This window comes from Pangasianodon hypophthalmus, chromosome 4 (genome assembly GCF_027358585.1).
Source record: "Pangasianodon hypophthalmus isolate fPanHyp1 chromosome 4, fPanHyp1.pri, whole genome shotgun sequence".
Taxonomy (NCBI): domain Eukaryota; kingdom Metazoa; phylum Chordata; class Actinopteri; order Siluriformes; family Pangasiidae; genus Pangasianodon; species Pangasianodon hypophthalmus.
Genome location: NC_069713.1, coordinates 21,101,926 through 21,114,723, shown reverse-complemented (window position 1 = coordinate 21,114,723; position 12,798 = coordinate 21,101,926). Strand labels below are relative to the sequence as shown.

Below are 12,798 nucleotides of genomic sequence, written 5' to 3'. Positions count from 1 at the left end.
ACTGAATTTACTGGGACATCCACTTCTGGGAAGATTGGCAACTGTCTTGAAGGCTCTCCATTTGTAAACAACCCTCACTGTAGAATGGTGAATTTCAAATTGCTTGGAGATGGCCTTATAACCCTTCCCAGATTGATGAACAGCAACAATTGGTTCTCTGAGGTCATAGCTGATCTTGGTGTGATGTCAACACACACCTGAGTGCTCCAAAACACCAAAGTGCCAAAGGTTCTGCTTTTACAGAGATGATGAACATCTAGCTGTTTTGAATCTGTTCATCCAGGGATCTCAGAGAAAGTCTTATGACTCAGTCCGGACAGAATTGCATCATGAACGCACATGTGATCATGTGATGTGATCAATTTTGTTGGACCTCTATGTAATGGTCCAATTTTGTTCCATTCCTTTTGCTTGGCTCACAAGGATTAATACTTCCATCCACTGCATCCATTTTCTGTACCACTTATACTACAGAGGGTCACAGGGAGCCTGGAGTCTATCTCAGGGGACTTGGGGCACAAGGCAAGGGACACGCTGGGCAGGGCACAATCACACACACATTACGGACAATTTAGCCTACAATCCTTTGGACTGGGGGAGGAAACCCTGAAACATGGGTAGACATGCAAACTCCACGCAAACGGTGTCAGGACTTGGGCTCAAACCCGGGTCGCCGGCGTGAGGGACGGACGTTTTACCGTTGAGCCACAGGTAAACCCACGATTCAAACGCCGAGGTAGTACACAGGAATATTTATTTTTTTAAAAAATCAATAAAATAACACAAGGGCAAAAACGGGGAGAAACAAAAACGAAGACGAGGCAGGGGAACTGAAGACCGTCAAAAAACTAAAAAGAGAAACAGGAAAAAAGACAAAAAACAAGGCGAGTGCGCTAGAAAAAAAAAAAAACCAGAAGATATTAACTCGAGAGAGGCAAAGATAAAGACGACAGGGGCTTAGGAAACAACAATAACCAAGCGGGGAACAAAGGCAAAAGGGACGGCTTAAATACACAGAACGGGAACAAGACACAGGTGAAAGCAATGAAACCAATTACAACAAGGAAAACTAAGACTGGGCGACATCTAGTGGGAAAAAAACATAACACAACAAAAAACACAGGAAAAGGACCAGAACTCTCACACACAGGGTGGAGGTGGGAACCGAACCCCCGAACCCCAGAGTTGCGAGGCAAACATGCTAACCACTAAGTCACTTAAGAGTGGGAAAAGAGCCGTGGAATCTGTAGTATAACCAGTACTAGTAATATTTCCATGTATTTACTCTAGATAGTTACCATTTTTACAGTACTTTGAAAACATCTCAGAAATGGTGAAAAATCATACTGATAGAATAGTTTCACCAGATATAATGGAATTGCACCATTATTCAATATATGAATATTAACAACAGTAAATGTTCATAAGTTTTTTTTCATAAAAAATGTAAATTTATTTTTTCATAAAAAATGTAAATTTATTATCTTAGCATCAGTACCTTTATCACTACATGACAACTGAACCGTTTGCTTGAGCATGTTTTTAGATAGTAAAAAATCAAACTTTTATTTCAGCATATATATATATATATATATATATATATATATATATATATATATATATATATATATATATATAATGGAATAACATTAAATGTATCATATTAACGACAATGAATGATCAGAAGTTTTTTTTTTAGTAGAAAATAGTCAGTTTGGGCCTAGTTTCAGTACCTTTACCATAAAATGACAAACAATCCTTTTGGTAGAGAATGTTTTTAGAAAATTATATGACCCTTATTAGACTGTTTATTGCTGTATCAAGACACACAATTCTGTTCAGTAAGAACTCTGAAACTATAATATGTCCAAAAAAAAATCCCGCCAAAACCAGAGGCTGACCTCTGGAGTGACTTTCTTGTTGCTAACTTCCTGTAAGGAGGCGAACTGAAAAGGCAGACTATTTTAATACAAAGCGACATCTAGTGGATGGTTTTAACATAACAAACCTAAACCGAGTGGTAGAGATGGCTCAGTCAGGTTGTGCTTTGAGTCTCCTGGGACAGGCTCCAGGCTCTGTGCAGGATAAGTGGTACAGGGAATGGATGGATGGATGGATGGATATAGAGACTCAAATCAAAGAGGTTTCAGCAGTGGGAGTTGCGAGCCCACACACTGTGTACAGCCGGTCACTGTGCTGCAGGTTTGCTTATTATTTTTGCACGTTCATGTGGGGCACCATTTGGTTTGGCACAGTGATGATTATCACAATTACTTGCTTTTCAGGTGATAACTTGTCACTTTCCAGTCAGTACCTATGGGGTTAATGGAGTATGTGCCAGATGTTTCAAAGACAATAATAAAATCCACAAGCAAAATATTAATTATCAAAAAGTAATGAGAATCAAATCAAAAATCTTAAGAAAATTTGCTTTGCTTTTTTTCTGTTTTTCTATTTTTTTATTTTATTTATTTAATTATTGTATTTTTTTTTCAGATTTTTTTGTTTTGCTTCTGGAATCCCTCTTCTGCTTCTGCAGTCTTTCTTTTGCTTCTGGAATCTTTTTTGCTTAGAAAAAAGAAAGATCGCAGAAGCAAAAGAGTGCTTCCAGAAGTTAAAAAAAAAAAAACCTGCATCAGAAAAATTTGCAAATAGAAAAAAATGAAAGCAAAATGAATATGAATCAGAAGTGATCTTTTTGAAATATTAATATTCATTAATATAAAAATGAGAAATATTTCTCATTATTTGCATTTGCAAATTATTTAATATTTAATTAATATTTTGCTTGTGGGTTTTATTATTTTATTTGAAACTTTCAAACACAAAATTAACTTATACAGTATAATATATTTTCTGTAATTTTTGCATTTGAGAATGTGTTAGAAAGATGAAAACGTTTTAATTTACTCGCATTGCAGAAATATCTTGTGGAGGGTGAGTTCGTCTCTCTCTCTCTCTCTCTTTCTCTCTCTCTCAGAGCTGAAGGAGACTGTATTTATGAAATAAATGGAGAGTCCCCCCCCCTTTTTTTTAACCACTATGTTTGCAGCAGAATAAATAAGCTCAAGATCAAATTCACCCTGAGTTGGCTGGTTCTTTGAGTACCTTCAATAACTATTATGAGTGATTCAGTTTGCAGAAAAAAAAAATACAGGAAAGGTGTGGAGGTATTGGAATGTACAAGGGGTTTCGTCGGGAAGGAAATCTTATTATTTTCCATTATTTTTGTAAAATATTATCCTGGTGCACTTAAAAACGTTATTGTCTTTTATTGTAAAATTCTTGCAAATTTCATGTTCACTAGAATCGTATTCATTTACATACCCAAGGTCTGAGGCAAATTTATGTTACTAACTGTCTGCAGTTCCTTTTCATTCACATCACAGCACAGGAGTCTGAAGAGAGATACACACAAAATTGATTTGATTTTATTCTAGTTTTGATCTATAATGAGAGAACAGTTGTCTTTATTCAGTTTTGTTTTGCCAATTAAGAACCATAACTTGTGGTGGTATTAGTGTATCAGTGCCAATGTAATATAGAAAGCAAACAGGTAAACTAACCTTGATCAAGCATAGGATTCTCATTGACCTTTAACTTTATAGCAAGTGGCAGGAAATGAATATCCAGCATAGAAGACTACACTCGCTGAGCACTTTATTAGGAACACTAGAGTAATACTGGGTAGGGCCTCCCTTTGCTCCCAAAGCAGCCTCAAGTCTTCATGGCATGGATTCCACAAGATGTTGGAAACATTCTTTCGAGATTCTGGTCCATGTTGACATGATTGCATCACGCAATACCTGCAGATTTTTAAGGTGCACTTTCACATCCCAAAGGTATGCTATTGGATTCAGATTCGGTGACTGGGAAGTCCACTGAAGAAGACTGAACTCATCATCATGTTCATGAAACCAGATTGAGATGACTTTTGCTTTGTGACATGGTGCATTATCATACTGGAAATAGCCATTAGAAGATGGGTAAATTGTGGCCATGAAGGGATGCACATGGTCAGCAACAAGACTCAAATAGGCTGTGGCATTCAAGCGATGATTGATTGGTATTAATGCACCCAAAGTGTACCAAGAAATCATTCCCCACACCATTACACCACCTCCACCAGCCTGGACTGTTGACACAAGGGAGGTTGGGTCCATGGCTTCATGCTGTTGGTGCCAAATTGTGACCCTACCATCTGTGTGCATCATCGGAAATCAAGATTCATCAGACCAGGCTACATTTTTCCTATGTTTGGCTGGCAGAAGTGGAACCCGAGATGGTCTTCTGCTGTTGTAGCCCATCCGCCTCAAGGTTTGCTGTGTTGTGTATTCTGAGATGCTTTTCTGCTCACCACAGTTGCGGAGTTACTGTAGCCTTTCTCTCTGGTTATTCTCTACCGACCTCTCTCATCTACCATTTTGAGTAAACTCTAGAGACTGTTGTGTGTGAAAATCCCAGAAGATCAGCAGTTATAGAAAAACTCAAACCAGCCCATCTGGAACCAACAATCATGCCACGGTCAAAATCACTGAGCTCACATTTTCCCCATTCTGACGGTTGATGTGAACATTACCCAAAGCTGCTAGCCTGTATCTGCATGATTGTATACCTTGCACCGCTGCCACACGATTGGCTGATTAGATAATAGCATGAATGAGTAGGTGTATAGGTGTTACTAATAAAGTGCTCAGTGAGTGTATATACACACTGGATCTCTGCAAAACAATGATGTTGTTTGATTACGACCATTTACAAGCAATGCAGTATTCATTAACATTTGAAGAAAAATATCACATACTGAAACTTGTTTTCTTTTGTTCAAGAGAGAAAGCAAATTGGACAAATGTAACCTATTTGATATTTAGTGCTCAGTTGGACTTTGGTTTTAAAAATGCACTTTTTTCTGAGGAAAATAAATAGGTTGATGATGAAAAAATAATTTCTTACAAATTTGTCAAAATGATTTAAGTGAAATAAAATATCTATATACAATATATAATTAAAAAAACAATAAAGGCAATATTTAGAAAAAGGAGGAGCAGAAGCAAAACAGGCCTTCCAAAATAACAGTGTATGCATCAACAGCTGTGGTGTTTAACTGGCTTGTTTTAAATGAATTGTTTTTATAGTGATCCTACAGTCTACTATACTACTGCATCTCTGCTACAGCAACATATGAGCTCTAAATACAAGCAAAATGTCTTTTTATTTTATAATTTATTTGTAATTTAACAACAACAAGAACAACAACAACAACAATAATAATAACAATAATAATAACAATAATAATAATAATAATAATAATAACGTTTAAAGCCCATGGCCGTTTGTGACGTGTAAGGCTTGTGACGTCAGCACAATTGTTCCGTTTTAGGGGTAAAATTCCGGAAAACATTCAAGTCGCACTTTGTGAAGAGAAAAGACATGTTTCAGAAAAGCAGACTTTCAGAAGAAATGACTTCTGCTTTCAAGACATCCAAGGTAAAGTTTGGCTATTTTGACTATTAAATATGACAGTGTTCAGCAATCACTCATATATGTTTTTATAATCGGACACAGGGCTGCCAGCTGATCTGTACATTGTCCTGTAATAGAAACTATAACGCTGCGATTGGTCCTGTAGTTTCGTACACATTGTTGAGGTACAGGTCTAAATGTGAGATACCTGTCCACGACAATGAATACAAGTCAAACTGTTCAGATTACCGTGGAGCAGCTGATTAAAATAAATATATAATAAGGATAAAGCCATAAAAGAAGCTGGTCTTAGAGGACAGGGACAGAGACAGAGACAGAGACAAGCATCATCAGGCTGAGTACTGTAGCGTATAAACCAGTACCCGAGGTTCCTAACAGGTTATTTAACATCAGGCTTCAGTCACTTCTGAGATTGCACTAGTGATGCTCTCTGACAGACTGATGGGACAAACACATGGACTACTCAAAAACATAATGCCTCCACCACCTAGTGACGTAGGCATTACATTTATTAGTGTGTGTGGGGTGTTATTTATTTTTCCTCATTGAAGGTGACTTGTTTCTTGTGTGGTGGCTCTCTGTGAGCAGACACACCGAGGTAGGCCTCTCAGATCTGTAGCTTGATCTGTAGCTTGAACTGTAGATTGTGTAGACTTTCTAAAGTTATACTTATATTGGTGATAAAAACATCAGGAATCTGAATCCTGTCTCCTCACTCATCAGTGCAGAATTCTTAAACCCCCCAGTACTGTTAAAAGAAATTATGGTTCTAATATGATTTACATTTATAAACAATTTATAGAAGTAAGTAAGTAAATAAATAAATAAATAAATTTTGAGCAAATTCTGCAAAATGACTGGATTGTTCTAAATGCTGTTGACAAAAAAAACAAAAACGGAGTGATGCAGTCAACAGGATGACAACTGAGAAGCTTGGACTGGTAATTTAGAGCAACTGCTTTTCCTACAAGTGAGCTTATTTTTAACATATTTATTTGCTGTATCTGTTGTCACTTCTGGGTTTATTGATGCTGATTGTACATGTAGACGTCATACCTGGTCACCTTACTGAAATAGTCGAGTCAGGCAATGTTCTTTATGAGTATGCTTTTAGATTTTCAGTGAGAGCTGCAGGTTATTCTTCAGAACGAGCAATAGTGTGGATCCCACATGGGTGAATAGTTGAGATTTGTCCTGCAGTTATAGCTACTAGTAAAGCACACAGAAAGCATATGTGTCATGATATGATGGATGTGCAACACCAGAACAAAGTACTGTCAAGAAATCCTATTGTTATCTAGAGTTATTTTGGTGTAGTCTTTAGAACATTTAAGGATGTAAATTGTTCCTGTTCTTTTCACCCCACAAAAGGACATCCTGTCACTGCCTGATACATAAACCTATTGCCAAATACTAGTAATGTGTGCTTTATTTCACATCTATTTTTAAAATAATGGGAGCCCTTTAGGTGGTCCATGTGCCCTAAGAGACCACTTATACAGATTATAACAAGAAGTGGCCCTGGTATAGAACATTACTTTGTGTTGATAAAAATATTCAAATTATTTGTCTGACTTTATGCTTATTGTGTTCTCTTCTCTCACAGAAAAATCAGAGCTTACCTCTGGTGAAACCTACCACACACCATTATCCACAGGCATCCCCTCTTCAGGATTCTCCGTCAACAGCATCCACAAAAGCTCTACCTGGTGTGTAAATACTAACATTAAAAGAACAGCTGGTATTTAACACCATGAAAACTGTTGCTCTGACCTGTCAAGTAAAAACAATTCTAATATAAACTCTGTCAGGTTCATGTTACATAGTAGATTCATTTCAAAGTTTGATGATGGAAATCTAAGTTTGAGGAGAAAACAATGCAGATAATAAACAGATGAGTCACTTTAACACAGAAGTTGGATTGTTGTGAATAGTAATAAATGATAAGGACACCTGGTGTAATTCTCTGACAATACAATAAGGAAGTTCACTGATCCTTTACTACTGTGCTGATACTTTGATAGGGAAGATTTTTCAAGTCTCGGCTGTGCATAGACTGTTTAAAATTCCATTTAAGTCTTAGATATATTTGAATGCTTATTTTGCCATTCAGGGTATGTGTATCATCCATATCATCCATCAGTTCATCCATATTTGAGATTTACACGTCAAGTGTATGCGTGTTTTTCTCTGATCTTACAGGAAAAAGAGAAGCGCTCCTAGAGCAGCTAAAAATGCAGAAGTTTAAAGCTTCTGGAAATGCTGAGGAAGCTCTCTCCGCTAAGGTGGAGCGTCTCCTCAAGTTCCAGGCTCCTGCTCCACCCACTGTCCCCAGAAGAGGTACCTCTCACACCATTGCTCATTTTAAACAATTTATTGTTTATATATTTTATATTATTACATATAATCCCACTTGGGTCCATTTCCATTCCAGGATGTAACACTGAAAAATGTGGAAATGTTCAAGTTGGGCAAAGTTGGGCAAATGTTTATTCAAGGCACTGCCAGCTGGCAAGATATTAAATGTGTAGATATATTATATAGCAATACAAGTGCTTAAACTTTGTTCTGTTGGACAGTCACATTTGATGTGTTATGTTATGTACATATGTTATGGTAATTGATTGTTTTCTTGAAGGACGTGGGTTGCGGCCAGCCCAGCAGGAGACTCTAGAGCGTGTAAAGGCTCATCAGCCTGACATGAACATATCACGGTAACTATAAAAAACAAACAAACAAACAAAAAACCACTGACTAAGTCGTCTTTAATTTGTCATTATTATCTTATCTATAGTCAACCTTGGGTTACTGTTTGTATATGTTATTCCTAGATTAACTTGGTTTCTCGAACTCTTACTCTCTCACATTTCTATAGAGGCTCTCCGTGGGTGACTGAGTATACGGAAAACTTTAGTTTCCCGCAAACTGTCCACCCAACTTGTGCTTCAAAGAAAACTGCATACCCTTTGGCCTCGATCTTTCAGAGCACACCTGCTACTCTGTTTGCAGACAAGTATCGACGCACCGAATACCAGGCCATCTACGGTCCTAAGGTAGTATAAAACTATGTGTTAATCACAAAATGGCAGATACAGTAGTACTTACAATGATTTCCAGACTCCATTACATTTACAGAATTTGGCAGACCTTCTTACCCATAGCAACTTACTTCATGCTTGTACATGTAGATCCGAGACTAAGAATACTATAAAACTAAAACTCTCTTAGAGAGGAAATAGCAACAGTACAAGTTTTTATTTGTTTGGTTATTAGTGCTTATTTACGTGCTTGATGAAACACATACCTGGTTCAGCTCAGGACAGACTTAATTATGATAATTAAACAATTATAATTAAACTAGGATTATTTAATTGTTTAGCCTGTTTTTCTTCAACTAGCACTTACTCCAGCCCTCTCTATGTTCTTACCCCAACTACCCTGCCATTATTTTTTACCATTTGGTGGAAACTTGCATGTCACATTGGATAGAAGCCATCTTCCAAATGAATCTGTGCAGGGTATTGGGTCCCATGAATAGGGCCAAATGGGTTAATTACCTTCTCTGTTATATGAAATTGTAGTCAGAATACTTGTAGTTGTTCCTGTACCTTAGACAGCTGTACCTTAACTCTCTTTTCAACAGATCCGCACTGCTCTTTTCAACGTTACTCTGTACCGACAGATCCATGGTACAGCTTAAAAGGTATTTCATCATTACACACAACAACAGTACAGCAGTACAGTACATAGTACTGTAAGTGCCAGCTTCAAGTGACATTGCTAGAAACTTACCCTTTTACTTTAACACAGCTTGCTGTGGTTTTTCTGGTAGCATCTAGCTAGTGCTATATAGCTACACAAATTACATAGCACAGCACAATATATACAACCAGTTAATCACTAACATCTCACCATATCCTACAATTTGCTCACTGATTATTGGAACTTCAGAACCTAATTTTTCTATACATTATCCCGAGATATTTATACATAGCATATCATACAATAATCAAGCAGAATTTCAAGACAGAACTTTCTCTATCACCTCTCCACAGCAGGTCTTCGGGCGCCAAATGTAAAAATTTAATGCTCTTTTCTCAGATACAGTGGATATAAAAAGTCACAACCCTCTCTTAAAACTGCAGGTTTTTGTGATGTAAAAAAAGACACAAAGATCAATCCACATGAATATAGCCAAATAATAAATATATCCACTGTATATTAGAAAGAGTAATTCATGAAGCTTGTTTGGGACCTCGATACATTTGGCGCCCCATATTCCATGGATGTCTGAATATGAGGAGAACTGCAAATTCTTCGGCCTCATCACATCAAGACCGCCAGTCTATTTGCAGAGAAGTATACACATCAAACACCAGAGCATCCAGTGGCTGACAAAATAGTGCAAAGAAAAGTTCCCAGACCAAAAAAAATAGAAAGAAAGAAAAAAAAAGAGCAAAATGTGCTGTGCTCTCAGGGAGGGAGGGGTGGCATTATCTCTCTCCTCTATCAATCACAGTGACACTAGCCAATCATGGGCGTCTTTGAGCTCATGAACGTGGAAGCAGGCGGATAGTACTTTCCTCTGAGTGTGTGATGCCGCCCTCTGATGTTGCATGAGCAGCAGTTTGAAAAAGATGCTGGCTTGGAAGAAGGACGTGATAGTCTTTGCCCTTCCTGGTTGTAGCTGTAGTGGAGAAATCGGAAGAAATAGGGAGAAAATTGTGGGGAAAAAAAATTTAAACAAACAGAATGATTAATAGAATTATTGTTTGTTTTGTCTCTTAAATACTTATAGGGGCTTGAAATTGATGAGAATTTGCTTATTTAAATATGTTCATTAATCACTTTTCTAGCCTTTTTAGGACCTGCAGACCCGCAGATGCCATTTCAACATCTCTGTGTACTAACATACCCACAGACTTTCACAAGCGGCTTTAAAAATTAGGGCTTGGGCTTGGTGTGAGAAAATATACAGCTGAGTGAGCAAGTTGCTATGAAATGCTATGCTATGCTATTTTTGTGCCTCTAAGTGTGTCTTGCAGGTCCCCGTTCCTAAACCATATGCATGAGCGACATGTTCTCTTAGCTGGATCCATCCTTATAAATCTGACATATTTTTTTATTCTCTGTCAGCAGCCTCATTAGCAGGAAACTGCCATAAGCATTGATTAGTTAATGTGACAAGGACATTTCCTGTTTTACCCATTTAATATAAAATTTGGTCTTGTATTACAATTATATTACAGCTAGGCTTCAGAACATGGAGATGGAGGAAGGGGATGCGGCTTGCAGAAAGTGTCTGTTACGCTGCATTTTACTTACCTCAGAACTGGTCACTGGATATCGTGTCAACGTTAATATCATTTTATCGTACAAGCCTAGTTACAATGCTTGTTTGACTATAGTGCTCAGTGCCAGCTGAGGAGGACAGTTCCCCAAAAGGCCAGGTCACTTCTGAGGTTTCTCCATAAAGCAGTCTATAGTAAATATAACATGGAGTTTTTCCTCACCACTGTTGCTCTTTTGGGATTAAGGCACTGGGCAAAGTACAAGTGGCAAGTAAAATCAGATCTATTAAGTGCAGAATGTTGTACTCCATTGCTTAACAATATTTAGGGATAACATACAGTCATTTGATCTGTATAGTATTGCAAATAAACTGCGTTTCCCATAAAGTGATGTGTTGCTGGTCTTTACTGCAAAATTCCTGGGAATCTCCACAGTGAGAAATCTAACAGGTCACTTTCTAAGAAAAGAGGACACAAGAACAGAAAGAGGTTATCCAAAGTCGCAATATTAAAACAGAATAACTCCCAAGAGACACTTTTCCTTTACACTGTGAATTTCACAGGACACACACTTACATTCCTGACACTTCAAATAATGATTCCTTCTTATTTTCAAATGTACATGAACAGCTAAATAGTTTGAACGAAAGTGATTTACGTTTATTTTTACACCAATGGTGGTTTGTCATTTTACTGCTAGTTCAGATGCTCATGATTATCCATGATTTATTTACTTCTATTCTTTATTGTTTTTTGCAGCTGTGTCATGCAAATGGCTACACAGCTTTCTCAGATTTTGTTTTGTTTGTAACTATATATACACTATATGGCCAAAAGTATGTGGACACCTGCCCATCACACCCAAATGTGATTCTTCCCCAAATTCGAATGCAATCATTGTGACCAACAGGTACAGAGGAGCATGCCAAGAGAAAGAAAAGACCCTAGGATCTCAGTCATTAACCTCCAGGTTCGCAAACCTGGTCCTGGAGTACACAATGTTCCACATATCTTAGTGTTTTTCTTGGTCATATTTCACCTGATCTAATCAGCTAATAGTTCACTTGATCTACTCAGCTAATTAGTAGCTCTCTGAGTTGAAGTACTTGGAGTTCTTACTCATAATTTTACCATCAGATGAGTTTGGATTGTTGGCTCAAGATATTTGAGATTATAGCCTTTCTATTTTTATAAGAGCAGAATAACTTAAACTGAAATTCCTGCAAATTCTGTGTGAGATTGGGTTGTTTAGTTAGATGAAAAAAATTCAGGACAGATAAAGAAGTGGTCCAGTTTGCTGGTTCTGTGAAGATTCTGAAGCACCAAATGGGGTCCAACCTTCCTAGCACCCTGAATTTTCCTGATTTTTCGGTAATATTACAGGCAAAGGGTAAAACCAGGAACTGTTTGATATTTGATTATATGTTGGCTGCACCAGAAGAGTATATAATAGCATATCATTGATTCATTCATCCTCAGTAACCACTTTATCCTGGTCAGGGTTGCAGTCTATCCCAGGAACACTGTGTGCGAGGTGAGAATACACCCTGGATGGGATGCTAGTCCATCGCAGGGCACCATACACACACACACACTCATTCACACTCAGGGGCAATTTCATGTGGCCAATCCACTTACCCACCAACCAGAGAATGAAACCTGTTCCAGCATGACAATGCCCCTGTGCACAAAGTGACCGTAGATTACCGAGGTTGGAGTTGAAGAAAAGAGCCCTCAACCCCACTGAACACCTTTAGGATGAACTGGAACTGCAGGCCCTTTTTGCCCGACATTAATTCCAGGCTTTGTTCTTGTGGCTAAGTGAGCACAAATCCCCACAGCCACGCAACCCACAGCCAAAATCTAGTGGAAAGCCTTCCCAGAAGAGTGGAGGTTATTATAACAGCAAAGCGGGTTTAAATCTGGAATGGGATATTCCAAAAGCACATATAGAAGTGATGGTCAGGGGTCCACATACTTTTGACCATATAACTCTGACAGCAGCCTCTATCAGTTTTTGAAA

At 37.9% G+C, this 12,798-nt stretch overlaps 1 protein-coding gene across 1 annotated transcript; it reads left to right on the top strand.

The window, feature by feature from the left end:
- Positions 1-5,370: 5,370 nt before the first annotated feature.
- Positions 5,371-12,507, top strand: LOC117597004 (uncharacterized). Its single transcript, XM_034303463.2, has 7 exons — positions 5,371-5,487; positions 7,091-7,193; positions 7,687-7,824; positions 8,123-8,198; positions 8,360-8,537; positions 9,128-9,187; positions 9,540-12,507. The coding sequence occupies exons 1-6, from the start codon at positions 5,431-5,433 to the stop codon at positions 9,182-9,184; spliced, it is 609 nt and encodes a 202-aa protein (XP_034159354.2). The 5' UTR covers positions 5,371-5,430; the 3' UTR covers positions 9,185-9,187; positions 9,540-12,507.
- Positions 12,508-12,798: the final 291 nt, after the last annotated feature.